General features: G+C 42.0%; 1 protein-coding gene across 1 annotated transcript in view; it reads right to left on the minus strand.

The window, feature by feature from the left end:
* VSTM4 (V-set and transmembrane domain containing 4) overlaps positions 1 to 24276 on the minus strand; it is an 83280-nt gene that overhangs the window by 28601 nt on the left and 30403 nt on the right. The window contains exons 6-7 of the mRNA XM_030204855.1: positions 21907 to 22007; positions 7562 to 7635 (exon numbers count right to left, since the gene is read on the minus strand). Coding sequence (XP_030060715.1) covers positions 7562 to 7635; positions 21907 to 22007 — 175 coding nt within the window. The remainder of the gene's footprint in view (positions 1 to 7561; positions 7636 to 21906; positions 22008 to 24276) is intronic.

Consider the following 24276-nt stretch of genomic DNA (forward strand, 5'->3'; position numbering starts at 1 on the left):
CTAGTTAAACAATTTCTCAACTCAGGTTTAATATCTTAACTTGTTTTCTCTTATCTTTTTCTTTACAGGAATTACTTTTATACTCAAGAACTTTCAGATAAGTATCTTAGAAAACCATATCTCAATTTCTTTTAAATTAAGTTAGATAACCAATAAGCTATACTGTACACTCCTAGAATTGATACTTTGTGTGTTCTTTGTGTTTATTTTCACAGGTACCGTCTTCACTCTAGCGAAGCAAGCAAGGTAAGAATATAAGAAATTGTCTTTGCCTTTCTCTATCTTTTCTTTTCTATTTTTTTTTTTCTATTCTCTCAATAGTCACCTAGCTGATAACCATTCCACTTGACGTGTAGTCTGTCTTGCGGAGGGGCCCTTGGTGGTTCTCCAACTTACAGGTTCTTCTTCCAGGTCTTCTCCCTAAACCTATCTCTTAAAAACTTAATAGGAAGGAAAACCCTATCTATTCTCACACTTAATTTATACCTTTAGTTCTAGTGAATTATTAATTAATACTTAGGGCCAATTAAACTATTTAAATAAAATTACACAAAAATCCCTGTACTGATTCAAGCCTATACTAATCACTTAATTCCCTAAACTGAAAGGCTGATAACCCTTTCATTCCCTTGCATCCCAACATTCCTTAATCTCACATGTATTCATACACTTTCCCCTATCATTCATACACTTCACTACCAAAACCAATCACACTTCATACCACCCCCTCCCCCAAGTTTATTATAATTGATCAAAAATTAAATAAACTCCCTTTTCTGGCTTTTCCTTACATTCACTATCACTCTCACACTTTTACTCTCACACTAAACTCACTTTTTCACTTCCAATCACCAAAAATCTCACACTTCTCTCCCACACTGAGCTGCGCTTCCGCTCTCTTCAGTCACCAGCCTCTCAATGCAACTGCCAGTTAGCCTCATCTCCTAGGAGACCAAGCTTTGGCTTGGGATTCCGAGCAGTGCTGACCAATCCCAAGCCTTTTCCAACATTCTAAACTCTCCAGCTGACCAGCGGAATCTTGAGAAGCACAGCAAAATCTCCATTTTATTTTATAATTTCCCATAGAGTTTAATGGGAAATTATAAAATAAAATTATAACTCCTTCCCAATTTCTCCAAAACACCCCAAATTTTCCCTGCCACTAAAACCCCGAATCCTCCATCTAACCATACTTTTAAATTTTAAAAATACCCCAATTTTCCTATCCGTCGCACATTATCCCCTCTAACACCCCTCCAAAATTACCCAAATTTGTAAAACCCATTTCAAAAATTAATATACCCCTTCCTTAATCTACCCTGTCGAATTTAAGAATTTAACCCTTTATTAACCCCTTCAAATTAGCACCCCTCCAAAATACCCCCTAAAAATATTTAAATTTAAAAACTAACCCACCCCAAAAATCCAGAAAAATTCCCCGATCACAAATATGTAAACCAAATTTAAATTGAACCAACCCCTGATTTTTAAAAAATCAAAAACTGTATTTACTTAATTTAAAAATAAACAAAATAAAATTTCAGGTCAAAAGACCCCTTACCTTGTCCGTGATTTTCAGCACACTCGATGCCTACCCTCGGTTCCGGTCCCGGTTGTCCTGGGGCGAAAACGGATCCAAAAATAAAAAAGAACCGAAGCCGGCCCAAAATTTAGGCCCCGGCTTCGGCCTACTCGCGAAGACGCGCGTCCGCGATTCGTGCATGAGGCGCGCCGCCTCATGCACGCCCGCACGTCACTCCCCCGACGTCCTCTCCACCGGCAGCCCTCTTTTCTTTCGGACTGCTGCCCTCTCTCTTCACCGGGAACGCTGGAGCGTCCCGGACTTCACAGACCGGCCCCCCCTTAAAGCGCCGGGAAGGTCTCCACTCCTTCCCGGTCTTATCTTATTTCGGCCCTCTACTCCATCTGGGGCCCGAAACGACGCCGTCTTCTCTTCCCGCCGGCCCCCACGCAGTACCCGAAGTGCCTCCAGCACTCCGGCTCGAAAACGTGCCCTCCTCCGTACCAGAGCGCTCGTACAGCGCTCCGACTCACTTTTGCAGGCCCGGGGACATTCCCAACCATCCCCGGACCCTGAAAAGTGCATCGCCTCGTCCCCAAAACTGGGCCTGCTTTCCCAGACCCCAAAATCTCTCGGGGAGCGCCACTTCTCCATCGCAGCGCTCCCATCCAGAAAAATGTCCTCAAAATCGGCCCCGAAACGGACCCCAGCCACACCTGATCCAGAAGCCTCCCAAAACCTTTCTGCCTGCTCCTGCAGCCATCGTAGACCCTCCAGAAACCTCCCAGGTAAGTATATATATTTTTTCTCTTTAACCCCAGGTTACAGTAAAAATGGAACAAATACCATAACACCATCAGCATACAGACAAGTCTTAAACATTTAATGTATGGGTTGCATTTCTAAATAAATTAAAAAGCACAAGGGCCAAAGCAGACACTTCAAGAACCTCAGGACACAAACACTGCCAATTTACAGCTGTATCAACCAATCTGACGTGTTGTATTCTGTCCCTAAAGAAAGAATGAAAAGCTCCAGCACCTCTGAGACCAGGCCCAGTTCTCACAGTATCTATAGGAAAACTAACAAACAGTAACATTTTGCAGTTATCACACAGTAAGGGGGTAATTTTATAAGGAGCAAACATGTTTTAAGTGCATAAGAAGTGATATGTTAGTCACCTTTGCGCTTAGCAGGGTTTTTAAATGGATTGGATTTCCTAAAAGATAAGTCCAAAGGCCACTAATAAGATGGATTTAGGAAAATTCACTGCTTATTTCTAGGATAAGCTGCACAAAATCTGTTTTATTCTTTGGGATCTTGCCAGGTACTTGTGATCTGGATCAGCCACTGTTGGAAACAGGATACTGGGCTTGAAGGACCTTCAGTCTGTCACAGTACGGCAACGCTTATGTTCTTAAGTAACATTCTGGTTTTCATTTTTGTAGTTATTACTGTTTGTAGTAACTTGGTGTTGAAATATCAATAAAGTTGAGAACTTAAAAAAGAAAATACTGACCATGCAAATATATGCATGTTGTTTACATGGAACATACTTTAACTGTTCAATTGCACGTGAGCGAAGTTCAGCAGAACAATTTAGGATACGCATAGATTATGAAATACAATAACATATGCACATTCTTGCACAATGCAGGCATCAGCATTTACACTAGCTCTGGGGCTGGGTGATGGTAAACACATTGGTTATAAAAAAAAAAAAAAAGCAAAGCATGTAATTGTATGAATTAAAATGTAAAAGGCACACGAAAGAACTTGACTACTATATGCCAGACTTTGAAGAAGGCACAAGTAAAATTATTTCTTTATATTTCAAAGCTTGTGTTTTTGAGACAGGGAATTTGATTATGTTTTATAACATACTAACGTTTTGATATGTGACACCCCATCATTATCCCAGAATGATAACTCCTACAATACAATATGGGAATTCATTTTCTCTGACCCAGTGGATCTGTGGCTGAAATGGTTCCTCATTATGACTCATCTGATCCCCTAATGTCCCACTGGAGCACTTTTACGGGAAACTCACATTTAGTACCATTATGCAGGTTGTTTTCTTCTCAAATCATAGAAAATGAGAGTAGCCAAATTATCTAATTCAATTTGGGCTTAGTGGCCTGAGATAGTTCCATTAAGAAACCTGTTACAGAACATTTTAACTGACTTCCTATCAAAGTACAATACAGAAGAACTTGTATATTGGGAACAGCTAGGGTCTTGTTAGGGTTAGCTCTTAAAACAGGGCCAAAATCTAAAGTTAGCTGCATAGGTCTAGCAGGGCCGCCGAGAGGGGGGGGCAAAATTACCTGGGCCCACCCTCCAAACTGAGCCTGGCACCGAGCCCGTCTCTCTCTCCTGCTCCTATCGGGAACCACTCCCGGCACACTTGAGCAGGTGAGAGAAAGACCATGGAAGGCTGGGGAGGAGCAGACACAATGATGTAGGACGTCAAACTCACAGAAACAGAATCCTTGTACTACAGATCTGCAATGCAGCCGCGTCGGAGACTGGTGCTGAAGAGGACTTCAGCTGGCGGGGGGTTGGGAACCCCCGCCAGCAAAGGTACCTGACGGTGTTGGAAAGGGGGAGGGTCGGGGGGGCAGTGCCGGGGGGGGTCAAAAGTAGTGGGGGGGGACTAAAATGTGCCCCCTCACCTCGGGCTCTGGACCCCCCTCCCGCTGAAGTCTGGCTACGCCCCTGGTGAGTGAGGGGCAGCGAGGGCAGCTGCATTCCGGGTTGGACCCAGTGGCTGTGTCCCGAATGTGGGGGGGGGGGAGGGGCCCAGCAGCTGCATCCCGAGTGGGGGGCCTAGTGGCTGCATGCCGAGTGGGGGGGGGGGGGAACACAGTGGTGGCAACGGCCCTGCCCCGGGCCTGGCTCTGACTCTCGGCGGCCCTGAGGGCTAGCTACAGTATATCACAATTTCTTCTGAGCAGGCAGGCAGATGATATTCAGCAGTATTTAACTGGGTGGTGCCCCTGAATATTAGCTCTAAGCAGCCATTCCCTAACCAGCTAAGGGCTTACCGCTTGCTAAAAAGGAAGTACTGCTGGGCTACTGCAGCAATCTGGCGGTAGTTCCTACCCCCAGCGCGCCGTCATATCCATCGCTACAAGGGGCGGCGGTAAGGAGTCCCCCCGAAATGGCTGCAAGGCAAATACTTCACTTGCTGCATGGCCATTTCCAGAAGAAAAGAAAGACCTACCTTTCACCTGCTGCGGTAAAAGGGGGCCTCGATGCACGTCAAAAACACGCGGCAATGCCAGAACATGCCCCCTTTTGCCGCAGCTTGGTAAAGGGGGGCCTTAAGTTAGGAGCAGTCTGGGGACAGAGTCTGGGTGGAGTCATGTCTTAGTCAGTTAGCGGTGATATTCAGTCCGTTAGCAAGCTAAATATGTGGGTAAAAGCACAGCAAAAAGCAGTGCTAACCTTATCCGACTAGTTAACTGGGCACCGGTCTCAATATATTGGCCAAAGCCCAGTTCAGTTCTTGGTGAACTTAAATATCCTGATATTCAATGACAGAAGCTGGATGGATCCTGGCGTTAGAGATCCGGGATTTTTTCAACCTGCCACTGTGAGCAGCTTACAACCTGATTATCGCCATGGGCTGAATATCAGGCCCTTAATGTTCATTTATATTTTGAGAAGATCAAGGAAGATCACATTTAAAGTATACAATAAGGGTATAATTTTATTACAGGGTGCTTAGGCTGTTGCGGCATAAGTGCATATGTCACAACTGGAGCAGACCACACAAAGACACTGTTATATTTACGGACTAGTTTTATGTTGCCTTTTTCTCCTATCTGTGGATGGAACAGGACCCCTGACCTAACACCTCTAATATACGGTATTTTCCTTCACCTGCAACTGCTGTGTGGCATTGTCTTACCTGGGCTCAGGGCCCGTTCTCGTTCACATAACCACACCAACATAAGGCCCTATGTACTTTTAGGGAAAGCAGGTGCATTATACCTGCTCTGAGGCAGCTGTTACTGTACATGTGTATGTGTCAGTAGGAATAGGCCCATATGCACTTATATTATAACATGCATGCTTAAGTGTCAATTCCTCCTCCATTTTGCCTATTCACCATAACAAGCATGCCTATGCCTACATTGCATAACTAGCTGTCTCCACTGGCATTGCTCAGCGGATAGGTTAGTACTTTGTAATTAAGAAAAGCAAAGTTTATTTGTGTGTAATAACACTGTATAAGTATGCTGAGGGGTGAGTGTACATGGAGGTGTGCTACTCTGGAGTGTTTAAGAATGGGTGTCAGTGGGTGGGTATGTGGTACTGAGGGGATGTGCAATTCTGGGGTGTGTGATTGTAGTTGTTTTGCTGAGGGGTGTGTAAGAATGGGTGAGTGTGAGTGAGGTGTTTTGCTGAGTGCTGTGTTAGATCAATTTGTTTAGGTTGATTTTCTTGATTAGTCGTTTCTTTCAATATAGCAAGTGCCTGCCGTTTGGCTTTCACCATTTTCCTGTCAAAAACACAGCCTTCTTTTCAAGGGCATACTGAAATTCAGTTTCCTGCCCTTTTTGAGGAGCACTCCCCAGGCGGGGTAGTGTGTCACAGTCTCCCAACCCCTCAGTTTATCCTTAGTAGTCTGTCTCATCACATGGTACTTTGGAGGGTGTAGTGAATTCACACACACACACTTCCCAACCTGATCCCAATACTTTTTTCCTTCCCTGTTCCCACCAGTCTCTGAACCTCCCTTGTACTGAAATTGTTAGGGAAGAGGGTATTAGAGAATGAGAAAGGGACAAATGCACAGCTGCTGTCCGTGTTTCTCCCCACCAGTCTCTGAGCCCTCACCCTGTCCCAAGCAGTTTGTCACTTAGCAATAGTAAGAAACAACTTTCTGACCTGAAGACTATTCATTTAATGGATAGAGGCATTGCTTCCCCTCCCCGGAGTGCTCCTGTGAACCAAATCACTTCAAACTACACAATAATCTCGGTAATGTCAGGTAGAGTCTGCATGCTGGGTTTGGTGATTATAGCTCTTCAGGGGCCAGAGAGGTTCGGACACATACAAACAAATGAACACACGTGTCTGCTTTATATATATATAGATACTAGGCACTATGGACCCAATATTCAGTCTGTGGTGGTGTAGCTGATAAGAGGATGGAAAGCAGCTTTCAGTCATGAACTGAACTAACCCTGAATAGCTGTATGCTAATTGATAAGTGTGTGATTAGCATATGAATACTTACCACCTATGAAAGAGGTAGCAGTAGGAGCTCATGCGCTAATGGGAAAATTAGTGTGTGGGCATTAATTCCAAAAATAGAAAAAGCAGCCATTTTATCCATGCATTAAAAATGGCTTTTAGCACGTGGGAATAACTCGCGTACGGACATAATAAGGGCACTTTTTACCACAGTTTGGTAAAAGGGCCCCAAAGGGATTTATGAGGCAAAACAGATGCCAGACTTATTCCTGCTTTAAGTTTGAGTAAGTTTATAAAGGATAGATTCACTAAAAGGGTGAATAAAAGGTATGTCTGGGTGGGTGAACTATAGGAGTGGAGGAGTAATCTAGTGGTTAGTGCAGCAGACTTTAATCCTGGGGAACTGGGATCAATTCCCCCTGCAGCTTCCTGTAACTCTGGTTAAGTCATCTAACCCTCCATTGCCCCCAGGTACACATAAGTACCTGTATATAATATGTAAACAGCTTTAAATGTAGTTGCAAAAACCCCAGAAAGGCAGTATACCAAGTCCCATTCCCTTTATCTGTGGTGCAAATGGTGATGGCACAGAGTCCAATAATAGTCAGTAAAACCTGGCTCCATCTAATTCTTGCTCAGAATATCTTTCTTTGAATCCTTGCAAATAAAGAGTTTGAAAATGTGCAGCACAGAAGTTGAATCTTCTCAGTTACAGCAGTTAATATTCAGAAAATCTGATATTAGGAAGTTATTCACAAGGTCAACCTTGGGGAGAAGGCTAAAATTGACCTCATAAAAATAAAATATATTTTACAGTTGAGTACTTACCAGTATAACCTTTCCTGAATGATGTTTTAAGAGCTTGGGTTTATGAGCAACACGAGGAGCATTCGCTCTTGGAGCTGTGGAGAAGATAACATGGAAATATACTTAGGAACTGTGCCATTTGTTTTTCAGATCATGTCTATCAAGTGTTTTACCTTGGAAAAAGCTGTAAAGCATCATATGCTTTTGCATAACTCAGACTGGATCTGATTTACTTTCCTGATACACGCTGAAGGCTTGAATACATTTGCTGCTATTTTTTAAAATTATTATTTCTTAATAAGCAAAAATCCCCAAAGATAAGCATTTACTGGAAGTAAGGCCTAGATTCAGTAAGTGGCGCTGAAAAAAAATTGCACCAAAGAAAATTGGCATGGAGCATATTCTAAAAATGATGCTCTGAGGCATGCACCATTTATAGAATAGCGCTTAGATCTGATTCTCACGCCAAACTTTGGTTGCAAAGATTTACGCCAACTAAAACCTGGTGTAAATCCTGGCATGCAGATGCCACCGGTTCAATAACACTGTGCACATCTTGAGAGAACACCCCTGACCTGCCCAGGCCCCTCTCATTATCATGCTCCTTTTTGGCTTGCATACTATGATTTTTGCACATGCAATTTTCTAGAATATAGCACAGCGAGATGCATGTGCAACTCCCAATGGAGGCCAATTAATGCCAATAATTGATTGTTTCATATATCTTGCAAAAAGACGTATGCTATCCACAACTTAATTTTTGTGTTTAGAAGTCCTCAGTGAAACGGAGTTATTAGGGCAATCATCGGTTCAAACCACCACTCTACTATTGTCACTAGTCTTCTTTAAAAATGTTTTTCTTTATTTTACTTTTTGTTAATTGTTAATTTTCCTTTAATCCCCAAAACTATTACCATTGGGTATTTTTTTTTTACTTAATATCATGCTAATATTTTCACTTAACTTAAATAACTCACCTCCAAGGGGAATTTGCTGTCAGTTTATTTTTCTTTTCTACCTTTGTTGTCTTGACAATTCATTTCAGACTAGGTTGGTTTCAGTCTCTTTTCTATGTTCCTTGTGTGATTCTTCTCCTAAATTATTTTTTCAGTGTCTCCTTTCCATTTCTTCTTTTTAGTTAATAGTGTAGGCTCATTTTCTCCTCTTTTCGCCTCTCACTTACTTAATCACTGTTCCATCTCCCACTTTTACATCCTCCCCATTGTCACCTCCCCCCAATCTCTACTCTCTTTACATTCCCAGCCTATTCTTCCTTTGTCTTTTACTCATTCCCTACTCCTCCATTTACATCCTTTCCTAAGCCCTCATCTACTTTTCAGACTCTCATTCCTTCAGCTGCCTCAGCTCTTTCCCTGTAATTCAACCCTTTGTGACACTGAGGCCATTTTCTCTTTCTGTCACCCCTTACCCAGCTTCCTATTCTTCCTCAACTTATCTCAATTTCCATATTCTCCCTGTCTTTGCATGGTCCCATCTCTTTTCACTGCTTCTTAGGCTCCCTGCCCTTCCTGTCTCTCACTCCCCTCCCTAAACCAGCATCTCCCCTCTATGTCTTATATTCTCCTTCTCCATCTTCCCCCTCCCCTCCAAAAATGGTCTGGCATCTTTCCCCTCTCTCCTCCTACCCAACATGATTCAACATCTTTGACTCCTTCCTCTCTCTCTCTCTCTCTCTCTCTCTCTCTCTCTCTCACCAGAATCTCTCACCTCCTTCCTCTTAATCAATCATCTCCCCCCTTTCTTCCCTGCACTCCCTCAAATAGTCCAACAAGCATCTTTCCTCTCTTCCTTCCCCCCCCCAAAAGAAAACATGGTCCTGCATCTCCCCTTCTTAACACCCCTCTGTGGTCTGCCCCATCCTCTCAAATATTCCTTTTTCTATTCTTTTTTAGTTTTTGCTGCAACAGCGTTGGCTTAGTACCAAGAAGAAGACCAAGGCACTGACTGTGAAGCCTCACACAAGTGTATGGAAAGTTGCTGTTGGGTCCCAGCGCTCTGATTCACACTTCCTGTTGTCATGTAGTAGTGACTTTTTGCTAGCCTGGAGCATGCAGTGCCACAGTCTGTGCCTTGCTTGTCATGATAGTACCGAGCTGACCCTGTTGCAACAAAAATTAAGAAAGCGGGAAAGAAAAGGATATTTGAGGGGAGGGGGCAAGAGGGTTTTAAGAAGAAGTGCTGGACCACATGGGGGAGGGAGGAGAGAATAGGGCCACCGAGAGACAGGGACAGGCCCAGGGCAGACATCCCTGGGCCCTCCTCCCATCTGCACATGTCCTCCCACTCCACTACATGGGTCCCCCCACCCCTGTGTGTACCAGCTTACTTGCTTAATATTTGTCTCCTGCTACTGTGTGCCGGGACCACGTTAACTCTGATCTGCCACACTGGTCCTTCTTCCTGCAGCGTCCCCTCCAGTGTTTGCGGAAACAGAATGCACTTCACACAGGAGGCAGGATGAGTAGGAAGATGAACCTGTGGCCAGCAGAGTTAATGTGAAAATGTGATAACCCGGCACTGCGGCACACAGGAGCAGGATAACAATCAGCCAAGCCTGCGCTGGTGGACCCCCCCCCCCCCCCCCCCCTTTGAAGGCCACACCCTGAGGAATTTTGCCCCCCACCCCCCTCGGTCACCCTGGGAGAGAAAGATGATCGGAATGGTGCTCTGCTTCTTACAGGAGTTTCAGCTTCCACAGCGGGAGTGCAGGAGATAACCTGCCAAAGCGGGAGTCTTTTGCTGAATGTGGGAGACTTGGAGGGGCATTTTCAAAAGAAACGTCTAAATCAGAATTTGGACGTTTTACAAAGATGTCCAAATTCCAAACAGGAAAGAAAGACGTCCATTTTTTGTTGTAGGCCATTTTCGAACAAAAGACATCCAAATGCAAGCCACCCAAAACAGAGGAGAAGTGGTTTAATGGTTAATGCAGCAGGTTTTGCTCCTGGAAACATAGGTTCAATTCCCACTACTGCTCCTTGTGACTTTGGGCAAGTCAAATGCATAAGGGGTATTTTTGGACATGACATCTAAGTCTGAATTTGGATGTTTTTTGTAAAACATCCAAAATCAGAACAGGAAAGGTCATTTTCTACAAAAAAAGTCTACCTTTTCAAAATGCTGTTTGGAAAAATGTTTTGTGATTTGGAAGAGTAAGGGGAGGTGAGCCTGAGTCCCTCCAGTGGTCATCTGGTCATTTGGGGCAGCACTTGTGTGGAGTAGAGGAGTAGCCTAGTGGTTAGTGCAGTGAACTTTGATCCTGGGGAAGTGGGTTCAAGTCCCACTACAGCTATTTGTTATAAAAACAGGTCTAGCTCAAAACATCTAAGTTTTAGTCTTGCAAAGGGGAAAAGGATAGTGATAGGAGTGTACTACCGTCCGCCTGGCCAGGACGAACAGACGGATGCGGAAATGTTAAAGGAAATCAGGGACGCAAACAAACTGGGCAACACAATAATAATGGGGGATTTCAATTACCCGCATATAGACTGGGGTAATGTAACATCTGTACACGCAAGGGACATAAGATTTCTTGATGAAATCAAGGACAGCTTCATGGAACAGCTAGTTCAGGAGCCGACAAGAGAAGGAAAAATACTAGACTTAGTCCTTAGTGGTGCTCATGATCTAGTGCAGGGGGTAACGATACGAGGGCCGCTTGATAACAGTGATCATAATATGATCGGTTTTGATATTGGCATTGAAGGAAGTGAAACTAGGAAATCAAGTACGCTAGCGTTTAACTATAGAAAAGGTGATTACGACAAAATTAGAAAAATGGTGAAAAAAAGACTGAAAGGAGCAGCTCGCAGAGTAAAAAACTTGCATCAGGCGTGGATGCTGTTTAAAAACACCATCCTGGAGGTTCAGGACAAATATATTCCACGTATTAGAAAAAAGGGAAAAAAGACTAAACGTCAGCCGGCGTGGCTAAACAGTAAGATAAAGGAAATCATTAGAGCCAAAAAACAATCCTTCAGAAAGTGGAGAAGAGAACCAACTGAAAGTAACAGGATAGATCATAAGGAATGCCAAGCCAAATGCAAAGCGGAGATAAGGAGGGCAAAAAAGGACTTTGAGAAGAAATTAGCGTTGGAAGCAAAAATACATAGTAAAAACTTTTTTAGATACATTAAAAGCAGGAAACCGGCCAAAGAGTCGGTTGGGCCGCTGGACGAAAATGGTGTTAAAGGGGCGATCAAGGAGGACAAAGCCGTAGCGGAGAAATTAAATGAATTCTTTGCTTCGGTCTTCACCGAGGAGGATTTGGGGGGGACACCGGTGCCGGAAAGAATATTTGAAGCGGGGGAGTCGGAGAAACTAAACAAATTCTCTGTAACCTTGGAGGATGTAATGGGTCAGTTCAGCAAGCTGAAGAGTAGTAAATCACCGGGACCTGATGGTATTCATCCCAGAGTATTAATAGAACTAAAAAATGAACTTGCGGAGCTACTGTTAGAAATATGCAATCTGTCCCTAAAATCGAGTGTAATACCGGAAGACTGGAGGGTAGCCAATGTTACTCCGATTTTAAGAAAGGTTCCAGAGGAGATCCGGGAAATTATAGACCGGTGAGTCTGACGTCGGTGCCGGGCAAGATGGTGGAGGCTATTATTAAGAATAAAATTGCAGAGCATATACAAAAACATGGACTGATGAGACAAAGTCAGCACGGATTTAGTGAAGGGAAGTCTTGCCTCACCAATCTAATGCATTTTTTTGAGGGGGTAAGCAAACATGTGGACAATGGGGAGCCGGTTGATATTGTATATCTGGATTTTCAGAAGGCGTTTGACAAAGTGCCGCACGAAAGACTCCTGAAGAAATTGCAGAGTCATGGAATCGGAGGTAGGGTATTATTATGGATTAAGAACTGGTTGAAAGATAGGAAGCAGAGAGTAGGATTGCGTGGCCAGTATTCTCAGTGGAGGAGGGTAGTTAGTGGGGTCCCGCAGGGGTCTGTGCTGGGTCCGTTGCTTTTTAATGTATTTATAAATGACCTAGAGATGGGAATAACTAGTGAGGTAATTAAATTCGCCGATGACACAAAATTATTCAGGGTCGTCAAGTCGCAGGAGGAATGTGAACGATTACAGGAGGACCTTGCGAGACTGGGAGAATGGGCGTGCAAGTGGCAGATGAAGTTCAATGTTGACAAGTGCAAAGTGATGCATGTGGGTAAGAGGAACCCGAATTATAGCTACGTCTTGCAAGGTTCCGCGTTAGGAGTTACGGATCAAGAAAGGGATCTGGGTGTCGTCGTCGATGATACGCTGAAACCTTCTGCTCAGTGTGCTGCTGCGGCTAGGAAAGCGAATAGAATGTTGGGTGTTATTAAGAAGGGTATGGAGTCCAGGTGCGCGGATGTTATAATGCCGTTGTATCGCTCCATGGTGCGACCGCACCTGGAGTATTGTGTTCAGTACTGGTCTCCGTATCTCAAAAAAGATATAGTAGAATTGGAAAAGGTACAGCGAAGGGCGACGAAAATGATAGTGGGGATGGGACGACTTTCCTATGAAGAGAGGCTGAGAAGGCTAGGGCTTTTCAGCTTGGAGAAGAGACGGCTGAGGGGAGATATGATAGAAGTGTATAAAATAATGAGTGGAATGGATCGGGTGGATGTGAAACGACTGTTCACGCTATCCAAAAATACTAGGACTAGAGGGCATGAGTTGAAGCTACAGTGTGGTAAATTTAAAACGAATCGGAGAAAATTTTTCTTCACCCAACGTGTAATTAGACTCTGGAATTCATTGCCGGAGAACGTGGTACGGGCGGTTAGCTTGACGGAGTTTAAAAAGGGGTTAGATAGATTCCTAAAGGACAAGTCCATAGACCGCTATTAAATGGACTGGAAAAATTCCTCATTTTTAGGTATAACTTGTCTGGAATGTTTTTACGTTTGGGGAGCGTGCCAGGTGCCCTTGACCTGGATTGGCCACTGTCGGTGACAGGATGCTGGGCTAGATGGACCTTTGGTCTTTCCCAGTATGGCACTACTTATGTACTTATGTACTTATGTCCATGTCTTAGGAACACCCAAGTCCCGCCTTGAACACAATCCTGGCACTCTCCCCGACAGACCTCAGAGAAAGACGTCCAAAACAGGTTTCCATAATACTGATTCTGTGAGATAAACGTCCAAATGCTGATTTGTGTCACTTTTTGGACGTTTATCTCTTTTGAAAATGAGCCTGTTGGTAGGTCTGACTCTACCCGAATACCATCAGAACAGAGGTTCTGTATTTGTGAAAAAAATTGAGCAAATGTAATATCTCCTTGTTGAACCTGGGAGGAAGTAGTATGCCCTTCACCAGGGTTGTGACTGACTTGGGAATGATGATGGATAAGATTATGAACATGGAAGCTCAGGTTTTAAAGGTGATATCAGCCACATTTTTTTTCAGTTATGTGGGCTACAAACTATTCAAATGTATTTTAATAAGACAGTTTTATTAAGTTGGCTCACATACTTGTGATTTTGCAAATCGAGAACTGTCATGGTATAAAATTTGGTGGCCAGAATGATTTCTAGCACTTGCTACAAGGAGCTCACTTCACTTAGTTACTTACAGAATAAGATTTAAGACAGAAACCATGGCGTTTTGGGTCTTATGCGCCTAATATTTCCACATGATGCCTATGTAAGAAGATTACCTGAATCCAGGAACTCAAAGAAACCCAAATTTGTTATGAACTTAACAAACTTTATATAACTTCCCTCTCTATGTTTCCCTAATGTGTCTGTACATATCTATTTCATTTAAAATAACATCACTCTATATTTGTTTCTTCACCGGAGGAGGCTTTCGCCCCACGGCGCTATGTAAGCCACATTGAGTCTGCAAATAGGTGGGAAAATGTGGGGTACAAATGTAATAAATAAATAAATAAATAAATAAAGGTACTTAATTAAAGCTTATGAAGTAATATAGGAGTCTATTTGCCTTTAAAAATAGACTCCCAGGTCCAGCTGACATGACTCTGAAGCAGGCATAAATGTGTTCATATACTCTATGCATGGGTACCCATGCAAGTATTTTAGAAAAGTTCATGGGTACATTGCAACTCTACCTCCGATCTACACAAACAATGTCCCAGGAACAACTACATATGGTGTATTTATTCCATAAGCATATGTCATCTTGGCACAAATATACCACGAGAATCCAAATAGCTTTATTGGAATTTAAGGTGTAGCCTAAAACTTTAGGAAGAACTGCTAATTCCATTTTCTATCAGTTTTACTTGGATTAAACTTTAACTTGATTTATTCAGCCAAACTGCTACTGTCTGCAAGTACTGTATGCTGTCAGATTTCCTACAGCTGATGCCTGATCATTTCTAACTGTTGCCAATTAGTGGATACAAACACAAAAAAACACTTCAGTGTTACTTATAATTGCATTAATAATCCTTTTTGAAAACTTGTGTTCATATATCACATGGAAAAAAAAAGGTTCCTTCTAACTATCCCCCCTGTTTACTAAGCCATGCTAGCAGCTGTCTCGCAGCAACACCATAAGTACGTAAGTACATAAGCATCGCTGTGCTGGGACAGACCAAGGGTCCATCGAGCCCAGCACCCTGTCACTGACAGCGGCCAAAAGAACAAGCAATTTGTCCTGCCCATCCTAGAAATACTGTATTCCCTCATCCATTCAATAACATTCTATGGCTTTTTCCTCCAGGAAGCCATCCAACCCTTTTTTAAAGTCTGCTAAGTTAACTTTTCCGGCAGTGAATTCCAGAATTTATCTACGTGTTGAATGAAGAAAAATTTCCTCTGATTCGTTTTAAATTTACCACACTGCAGCTTCATCACATGCCCCCTTGTCCTAGTATTTTTGGAAATCGTAAACAGACGCTCCACATCGACCCGTTCCATTCCACTCATTATCTTAAAGTGAATGGGCTATGTCAGCATTACCGCACTACCAGCCACTAGTGCAGCTTAGTAAACAAGTAAACAATATTTTTGTGGACCATCAGAAAGTGGGTGAATCCTGTTTTTCAAGTGTGAGGCAGAACACTTGTACACTACAATCAAAATCCTCATTGGTCCCTATTTTCATATATACAAAATTTGTTGTGAAAATACTTCTATCCAATGCAAAACTTTGAAGTCTTACTGTATATGTAGAAATACACTTACCTTAAATAGGTGAATAATTCATTAATGCCTCTCACAGTTAAAGCTTGGAGTAAACTGCGCTTCTATCCGACATAGCACTATGTTTTGCTATCATAGCTACATTAGGGAACTATTTACTCACAAAAATTTGGCACTCTTCCATGCATTGAAAATGTTTAAGATATATTTAAAGGAACCTTTTTTGATGATATTGCTCTTATAGTAGGTTACCTTTAATACATTTTTAAGACCAAGTAATTGTGCTCATATATATCACATGATGCATGTAGATGTGTACTTGTAGGGAAGGCATGCTCAGGGGAGGATTTTGCATAGGTGAAAATGATGTATGAATGCATTTTTTTAATGATTAGTTATGCAATTATAAGTAACAATGAAGGGTTTTTGTGTGGGTAATGTATTTGTTCTCTTCAGTATATGCAAATATACATCTTATTTTTGTAGTAACTAGATATCATTCATGAGCCGATGGCAATCCACCCCCTAGCTCTGAATCACCTCATAAATGTTATAAAGCAAAGGCAATAACACCGAACCCTGTGATACTCCAGATTCCAGAATAAGTGATATGGGCTGCCTTTTATCTCACAGACACTTTGGGGGCAATGCTAGAACTTGGTGCCTCCATTAAGATGCCCCAAAGCCATGTGGCAGGTGCCTGTCTTATTATGGAACCTAGTAGGCATCTCTCATAGAATTTAACATTTAGGCAACCAAACTTGCACCAGTCATAGAGCTGGATTATATGCGGATACCTAAATGCTGCAAGGCAAGCATAATTTACAGCATTCTGTAAGTTACATGCGTAAGTGGGAGCCACACCTATGTGGTGCCCATGCATACATCCCCCTTGTACCAGTTAAGCAGGTATTTACAGATTAGTGCTAATATCCTAAACATTTATGCACCTAGGGGAAAGTCAGTAAATGGCACCAAGATTTCGGCAAAACGGTCAGTATGGTCACCTTATTAATATCCAAAAATGAACACAATTGTTCAGAAAGAAAGAAAATATATTGAGCATTCAAATATTTCACCAAGAATTTGCACGGGCATGAAAGGATTTCTTGTTGCATGGCTAAAAACAACTTGCATATCTCCTGTGTAGCCCGAGCTACATTTGAGTACATCCATATTCTCTGTCCTATGAACAAAGTAGTCGAATTTCTAAAGTAAAGTCTTAGAATAGCATTTAAATCTTGTTTAAAAGTGAAGATCTCAGTTATGGAGAAGTACCTTTTGCATGCACGCACTACCGCGGTTGGAGGCAGTATTGCTGATGTCACACACTGGTCCTGAGGGATCCAGAACTCTGCCCTGCTGCTGCTCCACAAGAAGATCTCAGTTATGGAGAAGTGCCTTTTGCGTGCAGGCACTACTGTGGTTGGAGGTAGCATTGCTGATGTCACACGTGGGTCCTGAGGGATCTTTTAAGAACTTTGCCCTGCCACTACTCCATGGGAAGATCTCAGTTATGGAGAAGTGCCTTTTGCATGCAGGCACTACCGTGGTTGGAAGCAGCATTGCTGATATCACACGAGGGTCCTAAGGGATACTTTAAGAACTTTACCCTGCCGTGGAATGTGACCCCTTCGGAGCACTGAGGAGTCAAGAGTAGGAAAGATTTTGTTCGTTTTGATAGTTCATATGGGGAAGCGGAAGAGCAGAGGTGAGGAAGATTGAGTCGGTTCCGGTAAGAGGTCTGACGGACCAGCATTTATTTTCTATTGCTTCACTTCCTGGGTCTTCTGTTTTGAAAGGGAAGGTAAATGGGACATGATATACTGCCTTTCTGAGGTTTTTGCAACTACATTCAAAGCGGTTTACATATATTCAGGTACTTATTTTGTACCGGGGGAAATGGAGGGTTAAGTGACTTGACCAGAGTCACAAGGAGCTGCAGTGGGAATTGAACTCAGTTCCCCAGGATCAAAGTCCACTGCACTAACCACTAGGCTACTCCTCTACAGTTCATTGGAAGCCTCTCTTTATTCTGGCATAAGAACCCCACCTCCCCAGCCTGCAATGGTGTGGGAAAAGTTGCTGCCTTTCAAAGTTGGAGGAGCGAAAGCCCCTGAAGCTGATTTTTCAGTTGTTGGGCCTTCTCCTGCTTTCCTAGCAGTTTCTCAACAGTTATTACCAGTTCTGGTTCCATTGAAGAATTCGGCTGATTCTTTTTCTTCTAAGGATGACGATGTAGGTTTACAAGATCTTACTTTGAAAGATATTGGCTCTTCACTATCCCGGATGGAAAAAACATCGCAGGAAAATTTATTATCTAAATTCTCAGTAGAAGACTCATCTAAATTGGTGGAACATGAGAATCGTATAGTGACTTTTGAACAATCATTAGTAAAAATTGTAATGATTGTGTAGTTAAAATGGCTCAGGCTATTTTAAGCTACACCATAGTGTCAAAATCATTTCATTGAAGTGATTTTGACACTATGGTGTACTTCCCTGCTCCGATAGCGGATGATATTTATACCTTATGTGAAAGTATTTTGTTTAAACAAATCATCAACTATATACAATCAGCTATATACCAAAAGACTCCTGAGGAAGGCATGTGATAGCGCCAAAACACAGCTGTGTTGAGTTGCATCTTTCTTGTTTTTCTTGCAATAAAGAATTGATTCTCAACAGATGTCTCCTCCGGTTTTTCAGAAGAACCTACCCTTCCTACTTCTTGCTTCTGCATCTTTTCACGTAGGAAACCAGCGTATCTCCACCCTCCTGGAGGTATCTTCTATTCAGGCTGTTTTAACCAATGTAACTGAGGATAATCTTATGATACATCTTCAGATGGAGTCGCTTGAGAATTCTCAGCATGCACGGAATTTGAGGTTACTCAACTTCCCAGTCACGCATTACCTGTCTGCAATGGAACTTTAAAAAATGTATTTACACGATGTTTGGCATCGTGTTGATTACAAATTAGTTCAAGTAATAAATGCATATTACCTGCCTAGCGTCTCTAAGGAGACAAAAGAAGAGGGAGCGTTTGATGTTATTAACTCACCAGATAGTTTAGATGTTTCTAAATTTTTGGAATTCTCTCAGGATATCATAAATAAATGTGCTACACTGTTAATGATATTGCAATCTGAGGAATATAAGTTGAAGATCCTTAAAGCTTATTTTCCTAAAAAGAATTTAGTGTTTTATGGTCAAACAACACAATTGTTCCCAGATGTCTCCAGGCCAACTCAAACTTCATAGAAAGGCCTTCCTACAGCTTAAGTCAAGAGTTTTGGCTGTAGGAGGATCCTTTTTTCTCAAATTTCCTTGTAAATGCCTGATAGACGTTGAAAACAATCATTATGTTTTCTTGGATCCTGTACAGCTGGAAGCTTTTCTGATTGATAAAGTTGTTGTTACAGGATAGGTTAGGGCTGGAGTATAGCTCAGTTAGTTGCAGTATTAATCAGATTTTAGGTTTATTGGCCTAGTATTGGATAGTTAGATTTCTTTTATAATTTTTTCTCTCTCATCTATATATTGAAATTTTCCTTTTGATATGGACTTGAAGATATATTATTTAACTTTTTTCTGTTATTTTTCCTAATGTACAATTGCTTTAAAACATAATAAAAAAAAATCTTGTTCAAAGACAAAACTCATCAACAAGGTGGTTCTATTTTGTATTTCCTCTGCAGAAGTTTCTAAGATTGCTGATATAGCCAAAGTCTGTTAAGCGCTGCTATCTGTTCTATTTTTTCTTACAGGTAGAAATTAAACCTTATTAAAGTGAGGAAAATCAGAATCTTCCATCCCTAATACTTCTACCATATATTTGTTCCATGTAGATAATGGTGGCTGCCCACAAACTCGTAGAAAGTTTAAGATCTTCAAATTTAAGTGTCACAGATGGTTCTCAACTTGTTCCAACTTCCTCTGTGTTGTAGTTTTATCCTTAATTAATGCACTAACAGATTGATTCACTTCAATTTTCTTTTAGGCATCTAATAATTTCTGCTGGAATTCCTGATCAGTATGCTCTTGTTTCTGAGAGAGTAACCCCACTGTAGTCATTAATGAAGAAAGATCCAACCAAAATTTAGTCAGAGAAGAGTCCATCTTAACCGACATAAGCCAATTGTTTGTAAAGAAATTTCTTTAATAACACTCTCCATGTTTACAGCAGCTTCTCCCAAACCTGTACAGCCACCTCCTTCGACGTCACATTATTGAGCACTAGCACTTATTTACCCCAAGGTAGTTGGATCTCCTCCCAATGCTGGCTGCTGATTGAGTTCTCCTAGAGTTGTTCCTGCAGTTGGAACACCACCATGCTGCACGGTCACTATTGCTTCTGGGATCTTAGGGGAGGGCTGGATAAACCTCCTCCTTCAAGCAGAACTGATGTTCCACCAGGGGCAACTGCAGCAGAGGAATGGCCCAAGGAAGAAACAGGAAGTGGCTGGGCATAATGATTGATGTCCTGCTGAGTGGTCACCAACACTGAATCAACATTCGGGTAAACCTGAATCTTCCCCTGATGTTTAGGAGCCATTGGGGAGAGAATGAAAAGGCACATGATGAGGGCCTGCGGCGTGCCTCAGCATACCACCACTAACTCGACTCTGCCCCTACGGAACTCATTTTGAAAGCATATGGACATCTTAAAATATATTTTTTAAAAAATCCAATGATTTTTGAAAAGCAGTTTTTGGATGTCCTTCACTGCAGTTCATCCAAATAGCAAAGAAGCGTTTCGTAGGCATGTTTAGGAATGGGAGTATGGAGGGATCCAAATTTAGGATGTCCAACAATGGTAATTGAATGGGAAGAAACATCCAAGTAAACAAAAAAGGTGTCCTATGTTAGAAATGTTTTTATCACGCCCAGGGTACAAAAGGTGCCCTGATTGAGTAGTTGACCCCACCTTTGAACCTTTTCTAATTCTGCTATATCTATTTTGAGATATGGCGATCAGAACTGAATGAATACTCAAGGTGAGGTTGTACCATGGAGCAATACAGAAGCATTATAATATTGTTGGTCTTATTTTGTATCCCTTTCCTAATAATTCCCAGCATCCTGTTTGCTTTTTTGGCTGCCGCCACACACTGAGCAGAAGATTTCAGTATATTGTCTACAATGACACCTAGATCTTTTCTTGAGTGCTGACTCCTAAGGTGGACCCTAGTATCAGGTAACTATGATTCGGATTAATCTTCCCAATGTGCATCACATTGCACTTGTTCACATTAAATCTCATCTGTCATTTGGATGCCCAGTCTTCCAGTTTCCTAAGGTCCTCCTGCAACTTTTCACAATCCACTCATGTTTTGACAACTTTTCATAGTCTTGTGTCGGCTGCAAATTTAATCACTTTGCTTGTCGTTCCGATTTCCAGATAATTTATAAATATGTTAAATAGCACCGGTCCCAGCAGAGATCCCTGTGACATATGCATCCTGTGTACTTTCAGGTGTGACCAAATTTTATAGGAAGCCTTTTATAAACCATGGAACAGACGAGCAACTGGCTTAGGGCACTGATGATAAACACCACCAAATACGTTGTTTCCTCTAGGCCCTTTGTGGTCCAATATCTTTATTTTCTCTTCCTTTCCTCCCTCTTCCCACATGGCCTGGCATCCCCCCTTGCAGTCTACATTCAAACTTGTCTTTTCTCTTAGAGGTCATTGGCAGTGGCAGTGATTCACACATGTTAGATCCCGCCACCTCTGTCACACCTTCCTCTTTCTGATGAGGCTGCATGTAATAAAGGGAAGGCTCTGAATCCAGCCATAGGCAACATGTCACTGCCAGGAGGAGTAAAGGCAAGTTTAAATGTAGATTTTTTTTTTTTGGGGGGGGGGGGGGAGGAAGGAGGATTGAGAGAGAGGAAGTGACACCGGATCATGGATAAGTAGGGGCAGAGTGGAGGTAGAGGTATTGGATTGCAGGAGAAAGTGGAGGAGTGGAGGGAGAGATAATAGATCACAGGTGAGGAAGGGGGGGCTGATGTAGTGGATAGAGGGGTGCTGATGCAAAGGTTGGCTCATGGTGCCACATTCTCATGAGCTAACACTACGTCAACCAGTATTTTATGTGTGAAAATGAATGCATGCCTTTAAATAGTAGTAAATTAAAACTATGCAAGATGGAGTTCCTTTTTAAATTTTGATAAATAGATAAGACATAATATTACTAATTATATTTGTTCTCTACAGTACCTTTCACTGGAATAGCAGGAGGAAGTTCAGTGGTCAGTTTCTTTTTCTTTTTAGGTTGCAAAGGTGATAAGCTTGTCACACTGGTAACTGTTTCCCCCGAGCTATTAAAAAATGAAAAGAATTATTACATATACAACTACTACTACTACTACTTAACATTTCTAAAGCGCTACTAGGGTTACGCAGCGCTGTACAATTTAACATGGAAGGACAGTCCCTGCTCAAGGAGCTTACAATCTAAGAGACAAATGTACAGTCAATCTGATAGGTCAGGCAGATTTTGTACAGAAATTGTATTGTGCTAAAATAAATCCATATATTTTTTCTTTGATTGTACCTACATGTACAATTTGAAGAGTTTGGATGAGTTTGGATGACACTGCCATTATTTGCTATCTAAAATTTACAAAAAACTTATTAGAAGCAGAAGCTCTCTGATTTATGATGGGCATATGGAAAGCATTAAAAAGATCCACATTTTCTTCCAAATAAGTCTAATAAAGTTGGGCATGAGGCTGACCTCTGTCTATGATCTGGATTCTGTAAACATGTCAGGTCTTTTTCTTTCTGTTCCAGTGAAGACTCAGTTACTAGACGAGACAGCATTAAGTTCTGCTAATGTGAAGCTCCTTTCCACACAGGACAGAAAAGGGATGTATAAGTCAATATGTTCCCACAGAGTAGTGAAGTGGCCACAAGAATAAGTTGAAAGAAGTCAACTTTATTAAGAACCCAACACAGCCATGTTTCAGTATAGTGACTACATCAGGGGTCATTGATTTCACAAGTGCACTGTTTCTTTGACTGCCTAAGTCAGTATGTTCAAAATTTCTCAGGTATTTTACAAAATGCTTTATTTATGTTATTTATTTATTTGTAACATTTGTACCCCGCACTATCCCACTCAATAGCAGGCTCAATGCGGCTTACATAGTAAAACGGGTTAACAAAATGATAAAGAATGGTTTTATACGGATGTGCAAGAGTAAACATGTATATGCCGGCATGTACAGTGGTATGAGCCATTTTACAAAATACAAGTACAAAGAAATGCTTTACATGGGGTACTGAAACATGTGAACACTGATTTTACAACTTATACATGATTGTAAGCTCTTTGAGCAGGGACTGTCTTTCTTCTATGTTTGTGCAACGCCTTGTAGCGCTATAGAAATGCTAAATAGTAGTAGTAGTAAGTGCCGGTAACTATACATGTAGGCGGGTGCCATATTTTGTAAAAATATAGATGAGGATCCAGTGGCCCTTTTACAGAGTGGCGGTAAGCCCAACGCGGGCTTACCACTCACTCTTTCAGGACTACCTCCGGCTCAACGCTGCCGCTGAGGTAGTCCTGCCCCGAGCGCATGTCATTTCCGGGGGAAAAAAAGAAACCCTCCCCCCGAAATGGCTTGTATGGCGGTAACCCGGCAGTAATCTGGCATTGCTGCGTGCTGCCCAGTTACCGCCATGTTAGCGAGGAAGCCCTTATTGCCACCTCAAAGGGTGGCAGTAAGGGCTCCCCGTTGCATGGCCATGTGGTGGCCATGTGTGCTAGGGGCTTTATTACCCACTGCAGTAAAAAGGGCCCTGGCATGCCAAGCCAGCTGTAGTCCTACTGGCCTTTGATAAAACGGCCTCAAAATATCATCCTTGGTATCTTCTGCATTTTTTCAAGAACTTGTTAAGTCGGGTCAGCCTGGGACTAATATGTTTACTTTAAAGTTGCACATGTGGAATTAAACAGTACAAGCAAAGGCAAAGGGAAATGTTAGTCTTGTAGTCTTAGAATCTGGATGTCTTTGAATAAGGCAAGTGAAAACATAAGGCTTTCTTGGCAGAGAAACAATTTTCTTTGTATGCATCCCTTGGACACTAGTTAATAGCTTAAAAAATTGTCTTGTATTTTAATTTCCTGCCATGGCATGGTACATATTTAAATATGTCTGCTCAAGTAAGTAAACAAAGGAAGCAATTTTGAGTAGCTTGCATCATTACAAAGTACGTTTAGTGCCCACACATTTACCATATGGGTAGCTTCTCTTTGAAAATTAGCTAGGATTAAATAAGTATGCAAAAATCTCCTAGCTACTGAGACACTGGATGAAGAAAAGAGTTCAGGGGTAGGAGTATTATACATGTGTGCCATTTCCTGTCATGGAAACTGCAGTGTAAATGCTTGCAAGAATCTCTATCCATAGTTTGTCTCCATCTGGCATACTAATATGGTCTTTACTGTATTCTCTTGTTTTCTTTTTTTCCACATGCCATTACCTTAGTCCTTCATACTTTGAATGTTAACTCTTTCCTTGCTACTTTTTTTGTGTTTGTATGTGTGAGTGTGTATTAGGTTATTGTTCTCTTTCTGTTGTT

Source organism: Microcaecilia unicolor, chromosome 5 (genome assembly GCF_901765095.1).
Source record: "Microcaecilia unicolor chromosome 5, aMicUni1.1, whole genome shotgun sequence".
NCBI lineage: Eukaryota > Metazoa > Chordata > Amphibia > Gymnophiona > Siphonopidae > Microcaecilia > Microcaecilia unicolor.